The 27,749-nt window shown below is 54.9% G+C and overlaps 1 protein-coding gene across 1 annotated transcript in view; it reads left to right on the forward strand.

The window, feature by feature from the left end:
• ZFHX3 (zinc finger homeobox 3) overlaps nt 1–27,749 on the forward strand; it is a gene marked incomplete at its 5' end in the record, with an annotated part of 96,807 nt that overhangs the window by 48,258 nt on the left and 20,800 nt on the right. The window contains 3 exons of the mRNA XM_084270185.1: nt 15,282–15,377; nt 26,086–26,213; nt 26,417–26,617. Coding sequence (XP_084126311.1) covers nt 15,282–15,377; nt 26,086–26,213; nt 26,417–26,617 — 425 coding nt within the window. The remainder of the gene's footprint in view (nt 1–15,281; nt 15,378–26,085; nt 26,214–26,416; nt 26,618–27,749) is intronic.

The following is a 27,749-nucleotide window of genomic DNA, read 5'->3' on the forward strand; positions in this document are numbered from 1 at the left end:
GGGATGGGTGGCAGGGACCTGGGGAGGTCACCTGGTCCCACCCCATCTCAAGGCCAGGCCGGCGGCTGGCCAGGACGGACGATGCCGGGGGCAGCAGTGCCACCCAGCTCAGAGCCCCCAGCCCCCAGGCCCATGCAGCGCTCCAGCCCTCCAGGGCCTGGGGAGGGGTGCGGAGTAGCTGCTCTTGGGATGGGAAGAGGCAGGAGAGAGGAGGCGGACGTATCCATGATGCTATTATCTTTATGGCAGAGGAAAACATGTTTGAAGCAATCAGCATGGAATTCTTAATTGCCTCACTTAGTTCGGCGCTCCTCGTGGGACAGATTGTACGCAGGCAGGAGCTGCCAGGACCCTCGTGTTCGCGCGCTGTCCCTGCTGTACGCACTATTTTTAACCAGCGCTTTGTTTTGCAGAGATGCACAAAGCTGCTGCTTTTTTTTTTCCCAGGGATGGTAATAAACAGCAGAGGCAGGGAGAGCTTCTGATCCGCCTGACAGGGACTCTGCCTCCCCAGCCTGCGATTCATTCTTCCTGCTTCGCAAGGCAGAATTTACATTTCCTTGTTGCCACCCTCCCTGCCTTTCTCTCTTAGCTTTGGTTCTCTCCATCTTTCTCATGTTTATCCCTTAAATATTTGAGTGTCTCTCCCTCCTTGCAGTCTCGGCCCCACAAGAACCCTGCTTTCTGTTCTTTGTTGGGACGTCCTCCTGCTCTCCCTCAGTTTCCAGCACACCTCTCCTGAGGGTGCAAAACCCAAGAACTAGATCTTTGAGATTTCAAAATAAAATAAAAGTAAACTCTGCTTTAAAAACACTTTAGCAGGAAAGCCAGGCTAATTGTAAATCAATGAGTCTTAAAATGCAGCATTGATCTCCAGTTAGAAGTTTGAAGGGGAAAGCAGTAATTACTGTGCTGAAGGTAGGGTTTTTTTCTCTCCTAAGTTCTGGGCAGAAGGCAGGCTCATTAGGGCAGCACTTCGGAATCTGAGTAATTAGTTTAAAAAGTACTTTTGTGGTGTTATTCCCATGGCTGGAAATTACCGGAGTCTTCACAGATTCCTAGTTGGGCTCTGATACGGTTTGATTTATTGGTGTGTTTGGCGGGGAGGATCCGTCCTCCATCATCACCTGGGTGAGGATCTGGAGCGGGGGTTGGTCCGGGAAGGGCCGCTGTGGGCACGCAGGGGACGACCACGTGCTGGTGGGTGCTGATGTGCCGCCCCGGCGCTGGGTGGAGCTGCCAGGCTGGCACATCGTGTCACACCCCTCGTGTCTGGCGGCGTGATGGGCAGCGGGGTTCACAGCAGGATGGTGTCCCGGCATCCCTGCAGCTGCACGCTCTGGTTGTGGTTCTTGACACGTCTCCTCTGTGGCTGCTCACTGCCCTTCCACACCTGTGCCACAGTGACCGTGCCTCAGGCCAGCCCGTGCCCCGCTGCAGGCAGTGCCGAGCTGCCCAGGGAGCACAGGGAACCCCGCTGCAGGCCCACTGCTCTGCAGGGCTGTGACCTGCCCTGTCCCCAATGCTGCAGAGGCCCCAGGACACTTGGGTTCAGTCGGGGGGTGCACTGCTGGCCCGGTGGGCTGGGAGGTGGGGGTGTGATGGAGAAGGGGCAGAGGAGTGGCTCTGGCTGTCGGCCCCGCGTCGCCTGCTGCTGGGGCGAGCGCCCGTGCAGAGCTGGCAGTGTGAAGGCAGTGTGTGAGTGCCCTTTTACAGCTTGTAGGTGAAGGTTTTTTACCAAATTCCTTTGTTAGATTTAGCAATTATATCTCTAGATATTCTCATTAACCTTAATTATCTAATCCCTTTTGTGAATATTGCTGAATTCTTGGCCACAGCAACATCCTGTGACAGTGATTTCCACAATCTAATTACCAAGTCTAATTCTATAGGCAGAAGTGTTTGTTTCACCTGTGAGGTCCTGTGGATCCATTAGGCGCCGGGCTCCCTGCGCTTCCGCAGCGGCGCGGGCAGAGCGGGGCAGGTCAGCAGCCGGGGCGAGGGACGGAGGTCGGGAGCGTGGAGTGGCATGCTGACATCTCCGTCTGCCTCTGTGGCTGCAGGAGTGTTTTCCTGGCTCACCGCTGCCGTGCCAGGGTGCTCCAAAGGAAAACAAAACCTCCCGCGTCCAGACAGCCGGCGTGGTGGCTCTTTGAGCCCCTCGCACCCCCTCTGCAGCGAGCAGATACCTGAGAGCACCATCATCCTGCGCTGCAGGATCCCGTCGTGCAGTGGGCATTCAGGACAACACTCGGCTGTGCGCTCGCCTCAGCTGGAAATTCAGAGGCTGGGTGCTGGATCCAGCTGCGATCGGGGTAGGACGGTGTTTGAGCTCTACCCAGGCACGTTCTGCTTTTGAAACCTGGCAGGATGATGGTCCTTGGCAAGGGGAAGCACGAGGTCTCTGTGGGTCAGTCGGGGCTCTGACTCCTTCGCGTCCTCTCAAGTTACCTGAAAGTCCCTCAGAAAACCCCTCGGTCATAAGTCCCGTCCCCTCCTGCCACGCTGTGCCCATGCCACCTCTCTCAGGAAGGCAGGGCTGATCCCTGGTTTCTGGCAGGATGGGTCCTGGGCTCTGTCGGCACCTTTCTCCCCCTGAGGTCTGGGCAGGGCGTTGTATCATCCTCTGCGTTAGCGTGGCTCCTGTGAGCCTGTGTCAGTTCTGCAGCCGATGCCCAGCACCAGCTGGGGCAGAGCGGGGCCTGCTCACCGGTCTGGGCTGGGGCTCAGGACACGGGTCAGGTGCTGCCCGGGATGCGGGTGCCGGGATGTGGGTGCCTGCAGCCCCACGTGACAGGACAGTGTAAGGACAGGGAGCAGTCCGGGTTCGCTCTGGAAGGTGAGGTCGGGCAGAAATATTAAGTGCTCATTGTTCTCTGACGAAGCCGATCTAATTGTGGGGAACTGACCCTGCAATCACAACTAATCCATGTGCAGGGAGGGTCTCTGGCTCGGCCTGTGCCCCTGCCCGTCTCTCCGGCGTTACGTGGGGCAGTGGTACAGTGACACCTCTCTGTCCTGCTCACACAACTCAGTAAATGTTTTTACAGAGCTGATTCAGTTCTCAGTGACTGTTATAGATCTGATTCTGCTGCGGGAGGAGAGGGGAAGGTCTCCGGAGGCAGAAAACCCTTGTGTGGCAGAAAGCCTGCTGGGAAGTCAGCTCAAGAAGAATTAGAACCCCTTTAAATAAATGCTTACTTGACATGACTCTGTCTTCCACAGTCTAACAAGCAGGGAAGCGAATGGCAGCCGCTGGCCAGAAATTGATTGCATTAATTGATATGCCAATAAGAGAGCTTGTTACATCCGCCATTGGTTAGGAGGCTGGCTAACAAGTCCCGCTGATCAATGGAACCAATAAAGATTTCATCCATTAATGAGCAACATGGTAATTAATGTTATCCATAAACCAATTAGCCTGGGTAGCTAATGTGCTGGTTAGCACAGTGAGCGGCAGAGTGGTGGTGTGCGCGGGCCGGCCGGTGTGAAGAGGGGCATCCCATCGCCTCTGTGGCGTGGCCGTGGCGTTTGGAGAAGCACACAGCTCCCTCTGGGCCTCCCTGGGAGGAAGGAAGGTGGGAGGGTGGCTGGTAGGGTGGGTCCAGTTTTCTGGGAAGGGCTGTGCTTCTCTAGCTTTACAAGGCAATTTCAGTGATTTCCCTTTTAACATCCCTGTTCCTCTCCTGAGGATCAGCCCCAGTCCCAGCGTGTGTTCCGGGGACAGGCAGGTTTAGGTAGCTTGTGTTCAGACAGCAGAGCACAGTGCTGGGCTCCCTGCCCCATGGTGTTGGAGATCAGCTCGCACCCCAGCCCTTCTGCTTGCGACACACACACTGCCTTGGGCTTTCTCTGTTCTGTCCTTATGAATCCCCTCAGCAGCACAGAAAGTGCAGCGTCTGTGGAAGGCCCAGAGCACCTGCAGTGGGGCTGCTCTGCCCAGCACCGGCTGTCGGCATCGCTGCTGGTGCTGCCTGTGGCATGGTTGGTGTGTAGGGGATGACCCCGCAGCCTCATCGGTGACGGGGCAGGGGTTGTTGCCAGACAGAGCTCCTCAGCCAGGGTTTCCGGGCAGCCCTGCGGCTGTGCTGCCTGCTGTAGCTTGGAGGCTGTGAGGGACTGACCTGTGTCAGCAGAGCGGGGGGATGTGCCCCTGCCAGACCACAGGTGGCTGAGGGGCCTCGGGCAGTGGCAGGAGCACTGGCTCCTCTCTGGGAGCCCACGGTGCCCACGGGGATCTGGGCAGTAGGTGTGGGAGCAGCCACAGCGAGGCACTGGGCAGCATCAGTCCTGCTATTCGCTGTGGAGTTGCCTTGCGATGTCAGATATTGACCCTGGGAGACCCCTTGTGGATTCCCTAATTGAAAATTAATACCAGATCAATGCCATGGGCAATTTGCATATTGATCATAAACAACTTCGAAGGCACCAAGTGTGTGTTGGATCAATAGTGCTCTCGAGCAGGCTGCAGTGGGAGAGTTCCCTGTGCTGGGAGAGGTTAATGCTGGGGAGGTTCAGTACCTGCTTCGTGCCGGTGGTGCCGAGGCGGGGGCAGCTCAGCACCAGGCTCACAGCAGCCTCTTCCTGTGGCTCACTTCAGAAGGGGAACTGGGGAAAGTGGGTTTGCTGACTGGTTTGCTTATTTTAAACCAAACGAGCGAAGCCCAGAGGCATCCTGTGGTGATGGCCAGGCTGCCGTGCCTCCTGGTGCACGGTTCGCAGCCGCCTCCGACTTCACCCTCCATCCCCCTGTCCCGTGAGGTGCCACCCCTCACGCTCCTCTTCATGCAGGTTTGGAGCTCAGAAGCGTTGCTGTTCTGGGGACACCAGGAGAGGTCTCAGCAGTGATTCCTTCCTGGCTCTTTGTCCTGTGTTGGCTTTTTGAGGGCAGTATTTAGATTCCTTCTGTCAACTCTGGCATCACAGCTGTTTCAGGATAGCCTTGTGTTGAAGAGAACAAATAGTTTAGATCAAACTCCAATTTAAAACCCATCAAAATTCGACCTGAAAATACATGAAGCACCATAGGAAGCTTTCCCTGGCAGGCACGGGCAGTAGGTGCAAAGCGATGGGTGGGTGGTGCTCTGCCTGCCCCTCCTGAGGACATGTGCTGGTGGCGTGGGGCGCAGGCAGTGCCGACCCCAGGGAGCCGCGTCTGAAGTGGCCATAAACCGGAGTGGCCCATGGTTTGGGAGCGGAGGGGTGGGCAGGGCTGGGATCCCACTTCCCAGAGTTGCTGCTGGTTTGCAGAGCAGCCCCAGCCCCATCCCTTGGTGCGCAGCCGGCAGCTCCGGGGAGTCGCTGTGCATCTGATTAGCACATTACGCAGCTTTCATTGACTCGGCCGCGCGGCGCTGATGAACTGAGGCTGGGGACAAGCGCTCCTAATTGAGAGAAATAAATTCTTATCACAGGCCTCTGCTGGAGCCGCCACCTGTGCGTGCGCCTTGCTCCAGGTTTCAGGAACACTGCAAATCCCTGGAGCACCCGGCACGCCCTTGTTAGCATTCGAGGAAGACGAGCACGGGGACCGCAGGCACCGAGGAGCGTGCCAGGGTGACCGCAAGGCTCCATCCTCCCGTCCCACCAGCCGTTACTGAGATGCTGGAGGTGCTGCCTGGAGCTTGGGAGCCAGGAGCACCTTCAGCATCTCTTTGGAGCCTCTCTGGGCTCTTCCCCTTTCCTTGGTCCAGGCATTGGAGCAGCCATTCAGCACCCTCCATCTTCATCCTGGGTCTGATGGCGAGTGAAGATGATGGGGGCATCAGTATCATAGGGGAACGTGTTTTGTCGTGCTGCAGAAGAAAGAAAGGATGAATATGTGGTTTCTTTGGAAAGAACCACATCTCCTGTTCTAAATTAAAAGGAAAAAAAATATTCCAGGGGTCAGCAGGACTCAGCAGTTGGGATGTGGCACATGGAGGTGATGGGTAGCCCTGCTCCCTGCTCCAGGGACGCTGTGCTCGGGTTGCCTTGGCTGTTGGCAGCCCCATCATTTTGCGGGTTCCTGCAGGCTGCGGAGCGGGCTGTGCCTCCCTTGGAGCAGCGCCGGCGGTGGGAGGGGAAGGGAAAGGCTTCACTTGACATTCCCTGACCTCCCCGGTGCAGCTGAATGCCAGAGTCAGGGCTGAGATTGCAGTCGCTTTCAATTACTCGAAGCCAGGAGAAGTGGAAAAAAGGGCCTGTTGGCTCCAGGAAGCTGAAATCTGCTGCTGCTGAAAGCTCGTTAGTACGAGGGGAAAAGCAATTACTGACATTCTGCCAGTGCTGCTCACCCGAACCCAGGCAGGGGGCGGCTGGGCCCTGGGACGTGGCCTTGGTGGGTGACACGGGGCTCCTCATGGCCGTCTTTGGGGACAGCCCAGGGCTGTTGCTGTGGGGCTTGGGGGTTGGCAGGTGGCTGCTGTGTGTGCCAGAGCTTGTGTGTGTTACCTGCTGCCTCTTCAGCACCAGCCCACATCATGCTGGGTACCAGGGAGCTCTGCCCGTGGCTGAGTGGGCAGCGCAGGGACCGGCGGGTACAGGTACGGAGGGGATGCTCGTGGGCTGTTGACTGGCAGGGCTGGGGACAGAGCTGTGTGTCTGGGGGCTGCCTCACCGCTTGGCCTTCCAGCCTTCCAAAACCATGAGACCAGCAAGCAGCTTCTGCCTCTGCTGCCGTGCCAGCCTGCTGCCCTCCCTGCATTGCCCCGTGTCCTTGTCTGTGCCTTATGCTGCAGCAAGTTGCAAGAACATTTTAATTGTCCCTGAACTGGGCACTCTAATTATGGTTTTCCTAAGTTTTTAACTAAAAGACACTGAGGCTGTGGAACGCTTGGGGAGGGGGGGAAAGAGGGTCCACGGCACATTAATTAACTTTTCCTTGGCGCAGTACCATGGAGAGTAAGAGCAGAGGAGTTGTATATTAAAAAAACTACCCAGAAAAGAGAGGGATGGTTTAGAGTTTAAGTGTGGTTGATGGTGGTGTCACAGGGCAGAGTGGAGGCTGTTGGGAGCGCTCCTGTGCGTACCCAACACTAAAGGCAAAGTGTGAATTCAGCGTGGCGTGTTTGTGACAGTTCCAGTGTCCTCGAGACGCACCGTGTCCCAGAGTAGCTCCAGGTCCAGCTTTGTGTCAGCACTGGTTTGGTCCATGTGCAGTGTTGTTACTCATCACCGGCACAGAGCCCTTGTTACTTGGACCACCGTGCTCCACTCGTGCTGCCAGCTGCTGACGTGGGGACGCACAGCACCGGGGCCTTTCTGAAGGGGGGACGTGCATTTCCCGAAGCATCCCGGCCTCTGAAAGCTCGTGCAGCAGGTCCCCAGCCCGGCCCGGGCAACGCTGGGTGCCTGGAGCACAGCAGCACCGTCAGTGTCACCAGAGAAATGCTGGTTTCTGCCTCAGTGGCTCTGCTGGGCGTTCATAGCAGAGGGAGTCCTGCTGCCTGCGCCAGCGCTGCAGCCAGTCCCTCCGCTCACAGACCTCGGGCTCAGCACCGTGCTCCTGTCCCCAGCAGCTTTGCTGCCCCGTCTGCCCCAGCGTCCCTGCCCTGGTCCCCGTGTCCCCCAGCCCTCCTCCCAGCGTCCCAGCGCCGGGCACGGGGCTGTCCTCTCCCTGCAGACCCCAGGCTGGAGATGGGTTTTCTTTTGTTTTGCTGTTTCATCCGTGTTGGTGTCTTTGCGTGAGTCTCCGTTCCAGCTGATTCCGGTTTGGAGCTGGGTTAAACTGTGCAAAATACTGTTTAAAAGGGAAAAAAAGAAAGGAACTTGTCAAGATGCATTTGTTAGATCACGTTTAAAATGAAATAGAATTGAAGGTAGTTTTTGTCCAAAGAAGGGGGGGCTGAAAAGCCGTCAAGCCGCAGGAGAAAGCCCCTCCTTTGTTGTCCTCCTGACATTGAAGTGTAATTTTTCATGGTTATTTGGACTGGAAAATGGGGGGAAAGGGAGAGATGGGCTTGCGATTATTTCCCATAAATGACAACACAATCACATCACGCTCCACTACAAACATGCTCAAGGAATTTGCCTTTTTTTTTATATTTCATGTGTGAAAATAACAGCAAGCTTTCCAGTGCTGCTGAAATTCAAGGGGGCGAATCCCGGTTGGGTTCCATTGCCTTACGCTGTAGCCTGGCTTAGGAAAAGGAAGAGACAGCTTTGTTCCCAGGGCCAGGGAGAGATTGGAGCCATCCCAGGGAAGGGGTTCCCAGGTGTCTGTCCCTTCATGTGGAGACCCTGGGGTATCCCTGGCTTGCAGCATGCTGGCTCGTGCAGAGATGCTCTCTGGCTCTGGTGATGGTGGTTTCTGTGCCCAAGGCTCTGCCTGGTTTCCAGGGAGGTGAAGGGTTCCAGGGCGGTCAGCGCCCTTCCCAGACTGGTCAGGTGTGAGATCCAGACACGAGGGAGCAGATGGGATTCCTGTGCCCATAATGCGGACAGCAGTGACCATGTGCTGCCATGTGGCTGGGCTTCCACTTCCTGCTTGGTGTCCTCCTCTCCTCTTTTTCTTGAAAGGATAGCAGCAGGTTTCACCACCACTGGCTTCTGGGTCTTTGAGGCAGAAATTGTTCTTTCTTCCAGTTGCCTGGCTCTGATAACATCATTAATCTCTTACCTGGCGCTGCCGCCTTTCATTTCCAAAGCCCACAGCCAAAGGTTGTGTGGTTTCACCCATTGCCCACCTGCCCCAACCGTGGGCTCTTCTCCCCCTGCGGGACCCAGGACTGGGGCCCCTGGCTGGAGCTGGTAAAGTGACTGGACACAAACACAGTGACCGTGTTAGTAAAAGCGTTCCTGTCCAGGAAGAAAAGATGCTGATGTCTGGCAGCGGCTCACCTCATCTCTGAGCAAGAAGCTTGGGAGGGGACCGGAGGCCTGGATGCTCTCGTAGGGTTTTCAGATCCTTCCAGGGAAACTGGCCAGAAACTGGATTTTCCTTTGGAACTAGAAGATCACAAACAGCTCTCTTGCTGTGGAATTTCTTGTTTTATTTATCTGAAGGCTTACCTCTATAGCTAACTGCACAAAAGGCAGATAAACTTCCCCTGCCTGGAGAAGACAGGCAGTGAGGATGGCTTCATCAGCCAGGGAACGGTCAAAGTCAGCAGTTTCTTTTTTGTCAATGAAAGCAGCACAGATACGCTCTGCCCGTGCTCTGAAACGGGGCCATCCTGGAAATGAGTGTCATTAATCCAAGATCCATGCAGGATTATTACTGATTCTCTGCAGCCCTTTGTCAGATGATGGGACTCGCCCACCAGCCTTTGCATCAGGCTTGTAGTCCACGGCGTTCCTCTTGCAACCCATGCCGGGTGCTTTCCTTCCAGTGCCTGGAGTCCTGCTTTTGCTTTTAGGGAAATGGTAGGAATAAACAAGTTTGTGTAGGATAATCGAGTTAGGCACTAGCACAGGGTGTATTTGTGCATATATATGCATCCTGAATGTGAGCCGCGAGGGCCGTGCCTGCCTGGTAGCCAAGGTTACCTTAGGAGACGTGCCCCAGGCGAGCTCAAGCTGGCTGAGAAATACAAGACGGCAGGAAAACCTCTGAAAATGGATTTACCTACATTTCCATGTGGATGGCTTGGCTCATCCTCAAATGCAAATAGTCTGCACGTCAGGGAGAGGGGAAAACCTTGTCTTTCCGTTGGGCTGGTCACAAACAAGCAAATGGTGGGATTGCTCCTGGGGGTTGTTCTGTCCCCTGTCCTCAGCCGGCCGCTCTCTGACCTTAGAGCTGTGCCAGGGCTGTGCCAGGGCTGTGCTCCCACTCATGTCTCACCGGCTTTGCCATCGCTCCCTTCCGTTGCGGGCTGCACCAGCCTGAGCGGCACACGAGGCTGCTCACCTGCACCCCTGTGAGCTGGGCACGTCCCCGGCAGGGTGAGGGTTCGGAAAGGCGAGTTCTGGAGGCAGAAAGCAGCAGGCAAACCGCTGTTTGCTCTGCGTGCCCCGAACAACACCGAGGCCGCTGGCTCGACAGCTGGGGCCCAGCAGCACTCGGACCATCCCCAGCGTGGTGGGAGCTGCCAGGGCCAGCTGAGCACTCCTGGCTGTGGGCATGGCGTGAGGGCGCGCTGCCCGCCCCGCGCCCCTTCCCCACAGGGGTGAGCCCCCCTTTTCCCGGTCAGGGCGCAGTCCTGCATGGGCACAGCTCTGGGCAGAGCTGGGTGAAAGCCGTGGTTAGGACGAACAGCAGCAGATGGTGCCAGGTGGCCCTGTCACAGCTCAGGGACTCTGTGGCAGGACACCAACCTCCCATGGACCACCTGAAGCCCTCTAGCTCCTGTGGGACCCACATCCCCTCCCCGGGCCCTGCAGCTTCGCATTTAGACCAGTTTACATTGGCTGAGCCTCTGAAGCACCCTGGGCCGCAGCCAGGCAGCGTGACCCCGGCGTCACCGGGGAAGCCGCCCCTCACCAGCCAGCAGCTCATGGGGAGCCGGCACGGCCATGGTGGCACCCATGTCTGTGCATGTGCAGCCATGCAGCTGGCAGCACGTGGGCCATGGCTGTCACCTCTCCTGACAGCAGCTTGCAGGAGTCACCAGGTCTCAGTCTTGTCTTTCTGACGGCTTTTTTTGGCTGCTTCCCCTGGAAAGAGCGCACCGCGGATCCTTTTTGTTTCAAAGGAGAGACCCTGTGTACAATTAAAACTTGTTTCTGGTAAACCTCATTCCAGGAAAGATGAGCTTTTAACAAAAGGCTTTTGACAGCTGCAGGGTATTTCATTTTTTTAATGCCGAATGAAAAATCAATACATTTTTCTAGGTTATACATATTCAGAACAGGCTTGATATTTCCATTATAATGGAAAATGGGTGTCTGCACATCTCGCCTGTCAGAGCTGCACCACCGCATTTTCCAAGCCACTGCTAAATATTTCAAACCTGATTTGATTGTGGTTCATGACAGCTAATGTTTCTCAGCTCTTGAGCCTGCCGGAGGGTGGGGAGGCAAGCACACGCTCTTTCTCTCCCATCCCTGCGTTTCCACCACCCCTGAAATAAATGCCCCTTATCCCTTTGGATAAGAGATTGGGACTTGTTAAGGAAAACCCAGCTGTGAGAAGGGGAGGTGAGAGCTCTCGGGCTGTTCAAGCTGGCCTGGATCCAGTCAGGATTTGCTGACTTCTCCCACCTCAAACTTCTGGGCCGTGAGAGGGGCAGGGATGCGATGCCCGGTCCTGCGTGGCAGTGAGCAGGGACTGGGGCACTGAGTCAGGGAGCCTCTGGCATCTGCAGACCTTGGGTACTCATGAGTTGCCAGACTCTTCTCCCTCTCTTCCCCCAGCATAGTGAATGGTTTAATTTTAAATTAAAAGGAAATGCCACTGTCTAACATGATTTATTCATGAAGGAAGAAAAGACTCTTTCTGAGGGTTTGTGTGGAGCAGGCTCTGTGCGGTGGAAGAGCGAGCAGGCTCCCAGTGCTCCCCAGTTACACTGGCTTTTGGTACTGACCTAAGCTCCAGCCCTTGGAAAATGCCTCTCACAAAGTCTGTTAGTAGAGCATCACGACCTCGCCGTGGCACCGTGATGCAGGGACCCATGGGCCGTTCTGTGGTTTGTTTTGGCAGAGCACAAAATCCCCCATGCAGATCCCGCAGCAGCAGCAGCTCTTGGGGCTGTGCTGGGAAGCTCCAGCAGAGGATGAAGCCCCCCTACCCCCTGGGAGCTGCAGAGCCCATGTAGGTGGAGTTTCTGGAAACAAGAAGCACCAGTCTAGCACCCACACCCCTGGGCACGGGCTGCAACAGCACCTCTGGCTTCTGAAGCCCACTGTATGGTTCCTGGAATGGGAGTCCAACCCATCACCTCTTACAGAGCAGCCACTGCAGCAGACCTGGTTCAGCACCCTTACCACACTCAGGGGAAGTCCTGGTCAGAGCCTTTGATGGGCAGAGACTCCCAGTATGCCCAATATACTGCCAAGTTCTGCAGGAACTTCCCACTCCTTGGGTATCAGCCCCAACTGAGGTGTTTCTTAGAATGGTGGGTTTTAAGGTGAGTACCTTTGTAACTACAAAACGTCTGGGTTTAGCTGGGCACCTCTGTCGCTACAGGGCAACTGGTGGAGCTTTTATCAGTCTCCATAAGGAAGATGCAGTCAAGCTGCTGGGTGAATGGGTCCTGGTGAGCTGTGAGTGTGGCCTCACAGAGGTCAGACAGTAACAGGGGGTCATGGTGCTTTGGGAATAAATTCCCGACACCTCGCTGACCACAGCTCAGGCGCTGGGAGCTGAAGTCTTCCCACCCGGCTGTGGGTCTGTCTGGGGGCTATTTGGACGCTGGGTAGGAGTGGTCAGCTCTGCCCAAACGCAGCGCGGGAGCGCGCGGCCTCGGGACCAGCAGACAGTTGCAGTGGAAGCTCAAAAGCTCCTTTTGCTGCCTGTGTGTGTGTAGCAGGTCGAGGGGGCGAGCAGCCCGTTCCCTACCAGATGCGGGGCTGGCCCTGCCCGCTCAGGAGGATGCCCAAAGACACGCAGGGGGTGGGTGGCCGGGCGCCACTCGCACACACGTCTGCTCCCCAGAGCTGCCACTGTGCCTCGGAGCTGCTGCAGAGCTGTCACCAGAGCGCGTGGGTGCGAGGCCTCCTGGGAGCAGGAGCTGCGTTTCATTGCCAGCGATGGAAGGACTTGTCGCTAGAAGCTGGGTCAGATCACAGGAAGGTTTAAATTGGATATTAGGGGGAAGTTTTTTACAGAGAGAGTGGTGAGGGGCTGGAAGGGGCTGCCCAGAGAGAGGGTGGGTGCCCTGTCCCTGGGGGTGTTCAAGGCCAGGTTGGCTGGGGCCCTGGGCAACCTTGTGTAGATCCAGGCTGGAGGTTGGTGGCCCTGCCTGTGGCAGGGGGTTGGAGCTCTGGGACCCTTGGGGTCCCTCCCAACCCAGACCAGGCTGGCATTCTATCATCACACGTTCATGCCCTGCACGCAGCCCGGTGCAGGCTGCTTCTCAGTAGTCCGAAGCCCTCTGCCCCGCATGCAGCTGAGGGGTGCTGTGGCTGAGGACATTCTCCCACCATCCCTGAGAGCAGCTTAAATATGCCAGGCAAGTTACACCAAGTGCTGTGAGCAGAGCTGCCCGGGGTGTGCCGGGGAGAGGAGCAGGATGGTGCTCAGCACAGGCCCCGGGAGCGAGTCACCGAGTCAGGATGGCACCCGGCTCTTTCCCAGCTGATCCATCAGCCTCCTGGGCTGATGCGTCTCCTGCTCCACATCCCTCCCAACCTGCTTTAGAAAAACCCATCTCGGGCCAGGGGGAGGGCTTAGAGCACACACAGGATTCTGGAGCCCCGCACAGAGCTGTGTGAGCCCAGGAGGCAGATCCTGGCCAGGGTCGGGGCTCGGTGGCCGCTCGGTACGAGCGTGTGCCGGGGGCTCGGCCGGGCCGGCGCTGGGCTGGGCTGTGTGAGGGGCTGCGGGCCCAGCGGGGCAGGAGCCCCCGCCGTTCCTAGCCTCGTTTTCTAATCATTTTCTACCGCTATTGGTATTCATAGCTCACATTTTTCCGGTTACTGTCAGCCTGGGCTTTCATCCATTTTAAAGAGCTATTTTTTCCCTTGTTGATGATGATGATGGTATAAAGACAGATGGTGTAACTGCTTATGAATGTCCTATTTTATTCCCCTCGAACCAGACAGTGCACTTGAAGACGTGTATTATTTCCACATGCTCAGGTTAGAGCCCAGACAGCGTCTGAGCCCGGCAGCCGGCTCGCCCTTCCTCTTCCTCCCATGCCGATGCTGACACCTCCGGGTCGCAGCCGGGAGTGCCGGCGCGCCGGGCCCCTTTGTTCGGCCGGGGGCTGCGGGGGGCTGTGGGGGAGCGGGCGCCGGGGCCCGCAGAGCTGGGTGTCCGGAGGGGCCTCGGGGAAGGTTCGGGGAAGGTGTGATGAGATAGCGACCCCCGAGCTAGGGTTTCTCTTAAAACCGGCTGAGGTTTGGGTTTTGGAGCCAGGTGCTTTGGGGCTGGGGTGGTTTCTGGGGTTTTCTGCCCCCCGGGTGGGAGGAGTTTTGGAATTGTAGTTTCAGAGTGTGAATGCTGTGCTGAGCTCAGCCCTGCCACCCCTCACACCTCTTAGGCTGGCGAAGAGCACTGGGGTCCCCACAGCTCTCCAGTTCCCAGCTTTTAAAAGAGTGAAGGAGGGATAGAGTGTAAATCACAGCACGTCCACTTACTATCAGCGCTGATCTCTGGATGCTTTTACAAGTTCCTCCCTGATTTAAGTTGTCACATTCTCAAAGGCCACAGCTGAGTATCTGCAGTCTCCTCATATATATTTTTAATCCTGATTTTAGCCCTGTCTTTGTTAGGGGGGAGGATGAGGGGGCGGTGCTTTGACTTGGTAGGTAGGTCCCATAAAACCTCAGGACAGCCAGAGATTTACCATGACCATGTACTGCACGTTAAAGTCATGAACCGTCCTGCGTAAACGAGGGCAGAGGGGTTTGGAAGGGCCCTTCCTGCCCAGCGCCAATGGAGCCCCCGCAGCTGCACGGTAGCTGTGGAAACGTGCAGGGTGCTGATGGTCACGTAGCTGTTACACGTGGGTGCAAGAGGCCTGGCAGCTGCCCTGGTCACAGTGTCCCACCTGTGTGGAGCTGCTCCGCGCCGTGTCGACACGCTCCGGGGTGTTTTGGGTAGCGGGTGGGGCAGCAGCACCCGGTTTTGTTCTGAGTGTTCGGTGCTTCGCTTCACTGAGGAGTTTTCCTCCTTCAAACCTTTACACCAGTGTGGTACTGGCTGTGTGCTCAAACTGGAGGGGGACCAGAATGAGACCCCCTCCCAGCTTCCTCCTATGGCTTGCGTCAGGGCCATGTCTGCAGGAGACTCTCTGATGCTCCTTTGCTTGGCCTGGGGAGGAGCAAGTGGGGGTGTTTCTGCAGTGAACCTGGGGGTATTGGTGAGCAGGGTCAGTAGTGCTCACTGCTGAAGAGCTTGAGATGCGGATGAGGAGGAGAGCTGAGGCTGAAGGAGCTGGAGGCTCCAGTCAGTCCCTGACACTTCCCTAGCCAATGGTGTGCTTGGGTAGAACCTTCTTGGGCACAGCAAACGTTTTGCTGTTCATCGGTAGCTCTAAGTGGGGGAAGTAGGCAACATTCTTCATTTCATCTCTCACATTTTTCCTCTGTACTTTCTCTCATGACCAGCTAGTAGGTCATGTTGGGAGAGCACTGGGTGACATTGGTATCTGCTGCTCTGCGCTTGCACTCCACCGTTGACTGTTGCTCAGTGGCAGTTACTCGCTCTTCTGCTTTGACTTCCTTTTTTATGTTACACTTTTCTCTTGTTTCAGAAGAATCCACTGAAGATGTGGAAGGGCCCAATGAAACAGCCGGTGATGCTGAAGAGCCTGCCAAGGAGCAAGAGAGTGGAGGGGACAAGGACCAGAGTAAATGGACAGGTGGGTTTTGATCCCTCTTTTGGAAGGAAAATGGGAAGATGCAGAGTGGTGCTCTGCAAAATGTCCCTTAAATGCCCATGCTCTGCAACACAGTGAACACGACCTAAGTTATCCTCTGTGGAGTATTGGTGGAGCTTCATGACACACTCGTGTAGCTTGGTCGTGCATCCCCGCTCCCAGCCCTGGCTCAGGCTGTGGCCCTGGGTCTGAGCTCCCCTGTGCTCAGTGGTGCTGGACCTGACCCCTGGCAGTGGGAATCAGCAGCTGGGAGGGGAGGAGGGGACAGCCCCTTGGGGCAGCAGCCAGCACTCAGGGTGGATTAACCACACCACAAAACTCTACCCTGTGTCCTTAAGACCTGGGAGAGCATTAGCCTACTTTTTCATGATGGTCCTGGCTCTGGCAGCAAGGTTTTGGTGCAGAGAGGCAGCCCCTGTGCTCGTGTGCTGTGCACAGCTCGCTGCGGGAGCCGTGGCATCCCGAAATGGAAACTGCAGATGCGCAGCAGCACTTACGTTGTTGCAGTGGAATCTGAAAGGTTTCTCTTTGCAAGATCCTTAGATGGATTAATTATGAAGGTATTAGGTTACTCTGTCTTTCCCAGAAGGTGGTTGCTGTCTTGCAGAGGTGAGTGGGAGGAATCTTTAAATATTCCCTGCCTGGGAGCAGAAAGCAGCTGCCAGATTGCCCCACTCTGGAGAGGGCTGTTCCCCTCCTCAGCTGGCGCCCGCCGAGCACCTCAGCAGCGGCACGGGAGGCGATGCTCCTGTTCCCTGGGCCAGGATGGTTCTGACTCCCCATTCCTGCTCCAGCATCCCCCCAGACGAAGGGCTGCTTGGGGTGGTGCCCTCTCAGTCTGCGCAGACCCATCTTCCAGGCTGCTTTTCCCTGCTGTGTTTGCAGCTGCCTCTTGGTGAGCTGCAGCCAGCAAGGTGTTTCGGCTTACAGAGTCATCATGGGGGTGGAAAGTGGTCTCTCACCTCGGTACAGTTCTGGTCTCACTGCTGGAAGGTGTGTCCAGGGCAGTGAAGGAAGCAGGCTGTGCTGTGATGCTGATGAAGCTCACGCTCTCAGTCAGGCCTGTGCATGCTGAGGTTGCTCTGTTTGTCATTTCCCATCACAGACCCGTTCTTCGTCCCAGGGACGCAGGTTTTGCGTGGCTGGAAGGGATTTTGAGTCTCTTGTTGTGTGGGATTGTGTGATTCCCAGCAAGAGCACACTTCAGGAAGTGTCACAGAAAGATGTGTGTGGTGTATTTATAAATCTCTGAAGGGCAAGGAGGGCCCTTTGTCCAACCCTGAAACACTTGTAAGTGCTGAGCTGCGTGAAGAGATTATTTTTATATGTTAAAACATCGAAGGGAACACAAAGAACCTACTTTTTTAAACCCCTTTGCTACTCAGAAACTCCAAATTGTGTGGCTTTAGTCCTTCATCCTGCAGGTGAAATTCCTGACCCATTTTTGGTGTTTGCCTGTCAAACAACAGATCAGAAGTGGGCAGCTTCTCGAGTCCTCAGAGGACAGCACTGTGATACACAAACCCTGTGTGGGAGCGGCAGAGCTCTGGACAAGCCGTGTCTGGAGCTGCTGGGAGTGCAGCCCCAGCAGGATGTGTGTGTGCTGCTCTCCAACTCGGGTCCTGCTTCCAACATGTAACAACATTGCCCAGAACTGGAAAGCAAAAGGTTACCTGCGGTTTGTGTGCAGTGGGTATGCAAAGCAGGTGCCACACCTCGGGCTTGCTTCTGCTTTCGAGCTCCCTGAGGGACGTGGCTGTGTGACCGTGTCCTTCTGGGCCCCAGACAGAGCCAGGAGTGGGAACAGAAGCGGTTGGTGACAACCACGGAAGAGCAGTGTCCCACTGCAGGGATGTCAGAACGTGTGGCACGAGTTGAGGTGTCACCAGGCAGGGAACGGGGCAGCACCAGGGAAACACTCACTTGCTGTGAGAAAAGAGCTGGTCTGCAGCTCAGCTGCCGTGTTGGGGGCTGCAGAGCAGAAAGAGCCCTTGGCCTTGGTCTCCACTAAACAGACCCACAGCGAGGGACCAGAGCTGCCCCTCAGCGCGCTGTGTGGAGAGCTCACCCTCCAGCTGCAGGGCACAGGCTGCAGGGGACTTGGTGAAGCCAAACGCACGTCTGTGACCTGCTGCCTCGTACTTGGGTGCTTGGGGAAAGGGGCTGAAGCCTCCTCAGACCTGTCAGCTGCTCTCTCCTGGGAACGGAGGGAGAACAGGGGCTGCTGTGAGGGGACAGACACGGTGCCGGTCCTGGACTGGGGGTGGCTGGGGAACGGCACACCTGCCAGCTCCATGTGCCCCAGATTTCCTGGGAATTGACCAAACAACTGTTTGTAAGTACAGCCGGGGAGATAATGAGATGAGGAACAGTCGACACGGATTTGTCAGGAACAGATCATGTCAACACGACCCAATTTCCTTCTGTGTGAGGAAGGTCTTGTTTGCAGTCAGTACTTTGAACCTTCTCCCCAGGAAGACTTTTCACGCCGCATTTTGGGACAGTTTCAAAACAAAGCTCAAGTATTATGGCGTAGTGAAAATATTATGGGATGGCTACGTTCCTGCAGTGCTGGAAAGCTTCCTCTGGACAACCGTGTCCATTTCTGAGCTTGGGGGATCAGGAAAGTTGAGGAGCAATTTTGGAAAGCCCAAACAGCATGAACGATCCAGAAGAGGGCCCAGTCTGCATAGCCTCAGCTGGGATGGGAAAACAGAGTGGATGGACTTCCTTGACCCAAAAAGAGAAGACCAAAGGGCAGGACAAGTCGTCTTCTGCGTAAAAGGACAGAGATGGTTTGCTCTCCATGTTCAGACAACAAGAAGTAACAGGCTTAAATTGGAGGGAAGGAGATTGAGGCTAGATAAATAAATAAAGATTTCTCCTGGTACAGCCTGTGAAGCACTGGAGGAGATTTTCTGGGAAGGTTCCTCAGAGGTCTTTCAAGAAGATCAGACGAGCTGTGGTCGGGAGTGAAGTAGGAGCAGTGTGTCTGCTTTGGATGGACCGTCTGACCTCCGGAGGGGCCTCTGTGCCCGGCAATTCGTGAGAGTGGGAGATGGGTGAGGAAGAAGTGCAGGCTCACAGCCAATAAATAGCCTGTTGAAGTGGAGGTTGATGGACCTGTTTTCTGTTCATCATGCTGCAATTTGATCATTACTCTCCTCAGCAATTTACTCACCTTTTGTGCCTCAGTTTCTTAACACTGTGCTGGGTGATTATTTCTTCCCCTTTCTTGAAGGCTGTGAGATCTCTAATGAAATGTCAAGGCTGGTTCCCAGGCTCCCCCTGCACAGGGATGAGTCAGGGCTGTTTGACTTTGTGGCACATGCCTGTGGCAGCCTGTGCCCGTGTCCATGTTCGCACTGGAAGGAAGAAGCTGGCTGCTTTCGTGGTGAATCTGTCAGAATGCCTCAGCTGCAGAAGAGCCGTGTCCATTTGCTGGTTTGTTTATTTTTGAACGGAATCATCTTAAGTGGAAACATCTTGTTGGGTAATACTTCCCACTGAAGCACACAGGTGGAACACTGCATCCCAAGAAAGGGTTCGCTTTACCTTGGTTTTCACATACATCTCTGTGGCTCCTAAAGGACCCCTGGGAAGCAGCAGTGCCGTCTGCCTCAGCGGTGCTCCTGCTGCCTCTGTTCCCCTCGGCCCCAGACAAGCAGCAGTGCCTCGCAGGCACCCCGTGCAGTTCTGTGTCTCCAAAACTGCCTGAACAGAAGGCAGCTGATGTTCCCTGTTTCCAGACAGGACCTGTTTGCTTTGCCTTCTTCCCCCTCCGGCAGTGGGACGGAGCAGCTCCCAGGCACCTTTCGGTGCAGCCCCCTCTCACCGGAGCCGCCTCTGCCCTGCCTGCTCCAGAGCTGTCCCTGGGTGGGTGAAGGAAGATGCTCCTTGCCTGATGCTGAGCTTTCCAAATTATCTCATCATGCCTAACATGAGATTTAGCACAAGCAAACCAGCAAGGAGGGGAGAACCCATGGCTACTCCCAACTCCATTTTGGAGGCAGGATGTTCACAGTTAATATTCAACACATCGGTTTCCAGATGAAGCCTGAGTCGGACCAGGGTAGATCTGTAGGAGACCTCCAAGATCTGGGGTGGGGCTCACATGTATTTTCTGAGGAGAGAGAAGCACTTCATCCGCAGTGACCCAGCTAGGAAAGACTTTCTTAATGCACTGCCAGTTGTATAGATGTAGAATATCAGGGGTTTTTTTCCCACAAAAACAAGAAACAAACTCTACTTAAAATATAGATTGAAACGAAATATTTCTAGAGGACTAGCCTGAAGGGCTTTTATTTTTTTTAATGATTTTTTTTTTTTTAATCCATGATGCTCACCTAACACAGAGCAATTAGTGCAATGGAGCGTCCCTGATTCGAATCCGTGGTAGATTGCTATTAAAGGAGGTATTAATGGGCTGCTGAGAGCTGGGAAATTGTTGCAGAAAAGTGTGTTTATGGAGTATGGTGCTGGCAGGCATGATTTCAATCGGATTTGACATGTTTAACATAAATGTATACTGCACAGCTCCTGCAGTTTATGAATAATTCCTACAGGCCCACTGCCTTTCTAATTACTGAAATTGAAAAAAACAGGTCAGGCACATCCTGACGGAAATCTATTACTGCCCCTCCCCCGCTGCTGGTTTTTGCTGTTTCTTTAATATATGGTGTTTGTCGAGCACGTAGAGGCTGGGGTGTTCTGTGGCCAGAGCAGAGGCAGGGCGAGAGCGGGCTGGGAGGATGGGGATGAGGAAGCAATGGAGCGGCTCTCCCCCCTGCCTTCTGTGCGAGGGGTGGGGAGGCACGCCGCAGTTCGGCATTCTCCTGGGAGGTTATGGCAGACAGAAGGCTCCTGGGCCCAGGAGAAGGGCTGTGATGGGTGCCCTGTGCCGCAGCTTGCTGCGGAGGCTGGGCTCGGTGGGGCCGCCTGGCTCCCGGCAGCATCCCCAAATGTGGCAGCTGGGCCTGGGAGAGAGAGAGGGGCAGCCGTGGCCCTCAGAGGCTCTGGGCCTTGGGGTCTTGTGCCAGGGCAGGGTCAGATTAGATAGTAGAAAAAAATGTTTTACTGAAAGAGTTGTCAGGGCTGGAACAGGCTGCCCAGGGAGGGGCTGAGTCACCTTCCCTGGGTGTGTTTAAAAAAGGGTAGATGAGGCGCTTAGGGATATGGTTTAGCACAGGACAGGAACGGTTGGACTTGATGGTCTTAAAGGTCTTTTCCAGCCTGGTGATTCTGTGATCTTGCTCTTCCTGGATCCTTTTCACATGTGTTCTTTGGCGAGCAGGTCTCCACCAACGTCTCTGCTGTCCGTGCCCTTCGTGCCTGCTCTCTGCTCACTGGTAGTTTCTGCTCACCAGATAGCTGGGTGCTGCCCAGCAGTGATGGTGGGGAGGCCTTGTTGCTGGAGTTAAGGGGCTAGCGGAAGTGCTGTTGTTTAGATGCTCTCCCAGCCTCAACACATTGGTTTAATAAATCAGTTGATCTGGACTGTCACAACAGGTTAGTTGAAATATTTATTCAATTGAATTGAATGATAATATTCTCACAGATTGATAGCTGGCTCAAGACCGTATGAGATAGGTAAATAGAAAAGCTACTGCTTGGTTCCTTTCAGCCACTTTGTAATTTAACCCCCCCCAAGACTTCCCATGGTTCTGAAGACATAACCTTAGCCACTGTTGCTGGAAGAAAAAGCTTCAGGGTACCACCTTGCAAAGGTGGGATGTTGCTGTGCATAAGGGGGGATGATTTTCAGCTTACCCCATATTACCTTCCGCTGGCACACGTCTCTGTGCGGCAAAGAGGGAGCTGCAACTGCCGCAGCAGGGAAACCACCCAGCTTCAGTCCAGGCCTTTTCCTTCAGCAGCGAACAGGAGGTGAGCTGGTCTGCACAGCTGCGGGGGATCAGTGCTTGTGCTGGCACCCAGAGCACTGCCTCCACGTGCCCCTTCTGCTGCCGGCCGGCCCACCGCCACATTTTCTGGGTTTTCAGTGTTTGTACAGAGCGTGGCAGAAAAGTCTGGTGGCCTCTAGGGCTTCTGGGTACTCTGATACGAATATTTAATAGTAATTCAGTTGTTCGTACTCACTGCAGGCTGGAAGGTATGACACAGCATTAGAAAAACAAATTATTTGACCATTTTCTGGGCCACATTTCTGAAAGGCAGCAATAAAGGTCTGGGTACAAAAGTGTGCTTGCAAATCTCTCTGTATTTACTTCTGTCTATCATGCGATCACGTTATTTATCAAATAGAGAGTTGAAAAAATACTGTAGAGCAACAGGCAATATACAGGCCTGTTAGTATGGCTACAACATCTTATTAGAACGAATGGTACCTTCAGGGAATACGGAATGTAAACAGACGGTGTTTCAGGAAGAAACATTCAGCCATATATTACTGACACGAGGTAACAAGGGGCCGCGCTGCAGCGGCCTTGTAGGCCCAGCTCCCTCCCAGGGAGGCCCAAGCGGGGCTCTGCCCGCTGCTCCCAGGCCGCAGGCTCGGTGCAGTCACCCTCTCCGGGTTACTCTTCCCTATCAGTACAGACTGTTTGAGCGGGATAGCAGCTGTCTGCCAGAGGCCGAGGCTGTGTTTGCGTGTCGCTGTTCTGGGCTCCCGAGCTGCTGCTGAGGGAACCGCAGTGGTATGGGCCTATGGGTCGGGCTGGACCGATGGGTCAGGCTGGACCACGGGCCTGGCCTTGCCTGTCACCCCGGGAAGGCTGTGTGAGCATGGAACACATGAAAGCGTCCACTCTGGAATGAGGATATCAGGAGGAAACCCACAGCCGTTCTGAGGATGCTCCTGCGTGAGACCCGTGTGGGGCTGACAGCCGTCGCGGGCATTCCAGCTGTGGGCTGTGCAGGCACGGCCGGCAGGTCGGCTGGTCCCAGGGCTCGTGATGCTGAGTAATTGCTCCAAGAGAATGTCAGGGAAGGCCTGAGGAGGGAGGCACCACCAAATATGGACTTTTGTTTTCCATCGGGCAAGGGAAACACAGTTCCTCGGTCCCACTGAAAACTTTTTCCCAGGCTGGCTGCTGGACTTTGTAGGGAGTTTTTCCCTCGGCTGGGGGCAGGGAGCGGGTTGTTTTTAAATCAATGGAAAGAGCAGAAACCCCACTGTAAATTTCTAGGGCAAGTGGCAAGCTGGTTTACGGAATGCAGGGAGATGAGAAACTCTGGCTTACGGAAAGCAGCATGAATTAATAATCATTTAATTGGCTTCTCCATTATGTTGCTGGGTCGGGAGATGGAAGTTTAGATGAAGGGGCTGTCAGTGGTACTTTAGCTAAAAGAATCTGATGGCTGGGGGTGGGCAGTGACTCCTTTCCACCAGGACGGAGAGTGAGCAGCTTCAGGGACCCTTGCTGGTGTTGCCTCTGTGCCTGGCGAAGGAGGTGATCCCCACTTCCCATCTCACTCTGAAATAGCCCCTGGGAGGATCGCCTCTCCTCCCCTGACAAGTGGAAACTGCTGAGGAAGAGTGGGAACAAGCCGGTCTCCCAGCAGCGCGGCAGCAGGCCTGCACCAGCCCCGTCCCGTGGCACTTGGATTCCGGGTGCATTTCTTGAGAAACATGGGTTTTCTCTCTGAGGTCAGCAAATCTGAACTGAATCTGTTTTGAGAGTCTAAATGACCAAAGCGCTAAGGGGTGCACAGTCACACAGCATCCTGTAGTGCAGGTTCTTTTTCCTCCTGGCAAGGCCTGGCCTGTGAGCGTGATGCTGGAGGTGGTGAGGGCACAGGTGCTGCACTCCACCTCCGCTGTGCTGAGCTGCCGCTCAGGCCGGGGCCCTTCCAGCCTTTTCCAACGAGGACGTTCCGTCCCAGCCACTCGCACAGACACCGAGGGCCCGCGTTGCTGCCGGAGAGCTCTGCAGGCAGGCGCCGTGCCGCGCGGCCTCGTTTTTCCAGGCAGGAGGGAGTGCTCAGCTCCTCTGATCTGTGATGTGGACTGAATGTGTCACTTGGTCTGTTTGGCTGTTTATCAGCAATAAACTTCGGTCTTGGTGTTAAAATTCCCACTTGAGCTGTCAGCTCAAAAATAACACCCAGAACAAGCACTGGGTTTGCATTTTTCAGAGCTCCACAACAAACCAGTTGTGCAGGGGTCCAGACAGTCCTTAATAATTCTGGGTTTGAAGGATTAAAGTTATGGGCTGGATCAGGTGCCTTTAGTAGAATGGGGCACTTTGGAGATGGTGAGTAAGAGAAAATTAAATGAGCTTTTACTTTTCCCTAGTTCTAATCAGGCTGCTGCCCAGTAGAAAGGAAGTAAGGGCATATACTGCCCAAAGGGTGCAGCTGGTGCCCAGCAGCTGTGGGTGGTTGGCAGTTGGGTTCCTCAGTCTAGTCTGGAAACATCAGAGCAGTGAGCTGCAGGAAGCTGCACAGTGAAGCTGGTGGCAGAGGGTGAGGACCAGGGGGCTCACGAGCTCCTCATGCCTCGCTGTGCCAGTGCAGATCCCATGGGGACACGAGGCTTTTGCGAGTGTCCAGAGCTCACCTAGGGTTATCCATACAGGTCTGTCAGCATTCTCACCCAGAGGGACCCTGCCCAGACCACACAGGTGACACAGTCACCGTCCGGGGCAGAGAAGTCAAGGAGGACCTGGAGTCACGGCTGGTCTTGTTGTCCCAGCCCAGAGCAGGGCTGGATCTGAGCTCACATGGCTGTGGCCATACTGGTAGACCTGGGTTCTCTGGACACTGGTCCCAGTGCCTGCCTGCCTGATTGGAGCTGACGCTTCGATGTCTGTCCCCACACTGGGGAGTGGACAATGTCAGCAGCAATTAGTGACCTTACTGGTGCCACTCACACCACACCAGGCTCGGGCAGGGCATTTCAAGCCAGGTGTTTGTCCATCCACTGTGTTGCTGCTGGTAGTTGGTGGTCTCTGCCTTCCCAAGCCCCTGGGAGGGGCCACTTTGCACAGCAGGGGAGCAGCACACACAGGTCTGGGATGGTGCTGTGCTTCTCATGCTCCAAGTGTGTGGGAAAGGAGGGAGCCCAGCTTTGGTCCTGTGGACATCTTTAGTGACCTTCCCGTTTTGAAGCCCTGGAAGGTCTCGTTGAGCATCAGCCTGTCATTCAGCACAGGGGACAGAGCGGGTTCTGCCTCGGTGTCCCTAAGCCGGTGCTGATGCTGCAGAGACATGTGGAGAAGCTCTGAGTTTGGATGTTTTCCTGGAGTTGGCAGCACAGTGGGTACGGTGGTTTCAGGTTCAGATGCAGCCTGACCTAGGTCTGTGTGCAGAGGCTGAGTGACATGCTGGGACAGAGCTGCCAGGTGTGTGCAGGGCAGTGCATGGGTGAGGAGGGCAGAGCAGCTCTGGCGTGGGCAAGGCTACCAGGAGAAATGCAGTAGTGCTAGAGCTGCTCTGATCCCAGCCTCCCTCTATCAGCACCGCTGTCTATTGGCAGTACTCATTTTCCCTCTCCTGGAGGTTATTTTGCCCCTATTTAAGTGAAGGCTTAGAGATGGGTCTGGCAGGGAGGGCCGTTTGAAATGGGTTGTGGTCCTCACTGTGATGTGCTGAAACTCATCTGCTGGCACTGCGCAGGGGGATGCTGGAGGGGGAAGCGGTTTGCCTCGGCCCTACAGACGTCCTCTTCTGAGACAAGGAGCGGGTTCACAAAGAGAGTAAGAGATGAGGGGAAGAGTATGGGGGGACCAGTCTAAGAATGCTACAGTGCCTTGTTAATCGGCAGCCGATCCATCATATTAAATATCCAGCTGTCATATATTACCTTTCAAGTGAAAATGAATAACTCCCATTAAGGGCGAAATGGGTTTGAAGTCGATTCGAGACAGATTAAAGTACTGTTATGAATGTGTGTTCGGGGAGGAGGAGACGGGGGCTGTGTATAATATACTTGTCCTTACAGTTTTTAAATAATAGATGTCCCACAAATTTATGTACTGCAGGCTGCCAGGGTTCGGGGGAGGGGGAAAGGTCAGGGCTGTGCTTCTCCGAGCGCCTCGGCTGCTGCCGACCTCTGCACTCCTGTGCCTTTTCCTCTTGGGCTGCAATAAAGTCACCTTTCCTCAGCTTGCACGCTGTGAGATCAGCTGTCCCCGTCCGGGCGCTGTCTGGAGGTGGGTCTCTGCCACTGGGATTTTGGTGGGGCTGCTGCTGGGAAGCGCCCGTAGATGGAAGCTTCATGGGCCCAGCCAGACACTGCTGTTGCAGCAGCAGCCGCAGCTTCAGCCATCTCAAGGCAAAGGTGCTCCAGGGTGTTTGCATGCAGAACGTCCCAGCGAGCTGAGAGTAGGAGTTCTGCGTTGTCATGTCACTCCCGCTGCCCGTGGAGGTGGCACGGGGACCTGCACGTCTGGCTGGGCACTTGTGTGTCCCAGATAACCACCGGCCAGACTTGCCCATGCCAGGGGGCTGCAGGCAGCCCACAGCAGTAGCTGAGGTCCCTCCACTCCTAACCACAAATGACATGGCTCCCTTGTTAGGGAGGACAGTCAAGAGTGAACTTTTTTTGGTCAGATGAGCTTTGTAGGACGTAAGTTAGTGCACAGACTCATCCTGCTCCAACTCCTTTCTGTGTGTTCCAACAAGGAGCGAAAGAGTACATGGAAATACTGCTTTTGTCCAACTTAAGCCTCTTTGGGGATGTCCTGATACAAATCTCTTTTTGTTGCAGCGCCAGCCAGCCAGGCAGAGAAGGAGCTGACAGAGCCTCCAGCATCCTCTAAACGAATATCGTTTCCTAGCAGCTCTGAGTCGCCTGTCTCCTTTAAATGGTCAAAAACTTCAGAGGAGACCAAATCAGAGCAGGTAAGGAAGAAGAACCCAGCTTTTTGTGCATTTACAAGCAGGTAATTTGTTTCATACGTGCCAAAAGCAATAAAATAGGAGAAGGAGGATGAAAGCTGATAACTGGTGGTAGGAGAAGGCATCGAATTATTAAAGTCTGGCTGTAAGGAAAGAGGAGAACAGCAGCTGTAACAATTGTGTGATTCATTTGTCTTGCTCTGCAGATGTATCAGTGTCCCTACTGCAAGTACAGTAACACCGACGTGAACCGGCTGCGGGTGCACGCCATGACCCAGCACTCGGTGCAGCCCATGCTCCGCTGCCCGCTCTGCCAGGACATGCTCAACAACAAGATCCACTTGCAGCTGCACCTCACCCACCTGCACAGCGTGTCGCCCGACTGCGTGGAGAAACTCATCATGACGGTAAGTGGCTGTGTGCTCACAGGTCTGCTGCCTTCCTGCAGGGAGACGGGGCTGGCCCGGCCCGCGCGGGCAGACTGCAGCTCCTGCAGCTCTCCGGGCTCTGCCCCGTCCTCGCACGCCCTGCCTGCGCAGGCTGCACTGGAAGCTGGCAGTGCTGCAGTGTTGAGTAGTTTCCCCATGAAGAGAGGAGAATGGATGCGACTGCCTTTAACTGCTGAGGTCACCGCATGGGGTGGCATTCTGTGGGGAGCTGCCAGGGGATGCAGGGCTGTGCTGCTCCTGGTGTGAGGCAAAGCACTCCTGTGTCGATGAGCACTTCCCGGGGAGGACAGACAGGGTGATTAAGGTAACATTACAGGAAATTAGATACCAGGTTTCTGCTTAAAATATGATTTTAAGAACCAATGGAGTAACTTCCCTTGGCGGCCTCATCTCAGGGGGAGGAGACAGTCCTGCTCTGCAGCCCATGGTTTTCACTTCTTCACTTAACGAGGGTCATTTTTATAGTTAAACAAGTAAGTTGGATCTATTACTTCTGCCAGGGGTTGCTCCACCCAAAATTATGATGCTTTTGTTGTGTAACTTCCCTTTTTCCCAGGTAACCTGAACAAACGAGGGATATGCTGCCATTGGCCCAAGGGAGGTGGAACTTGGCAGGACAGTTGAACACTAAAGATAGTGTTCCGAGTGCTGTTTATGAGATGCTTTGAAATACCTGGGTTTAAATTAAAATTAAAGCATAGGCAGCTAAAATTCTCCACAGCAGGAAGTTACCCGCTGAAGTGTGGAGTGGAAAATTCTCTAGATCACATCAACCATCTTCACACAGAGCTCAGAACTGAAAGAACTCTGCTTTTGAGCTCTTTGTCACATGGCACTGTGCCTGTCACTGTGATTGTCCTGTCCATTGTGCCATGGGTTGTGATTGGCACCGCAGTGTTGTGGTGGGGAGCAGCAGCTTGAGGTGACAGGGTTTGGTGCAGCACAGATGTGTTTGCACCTGGCTCTCACTCGGCCCTGTGCCCCTGTTTGAGCACCTGGCATGGGAGTCCTCCTCCCACTGCCTGTGAGGAGCTGAAATTGGAGAGCTAGTGCTTGGTAAGACGTCGCAAATGAACAGCACAGTGTTGGG

This window comes from Gallinula chloropus (assembly GCF_964237585.1).
Source record: "Gallinula chloropus genome assembly, chromosome: 13".
NCBI lineage: Eukaryota > Metazoa > Chordata > Aves > Gruiformes > Rallidae > Gallinula > Gallinula chloropus.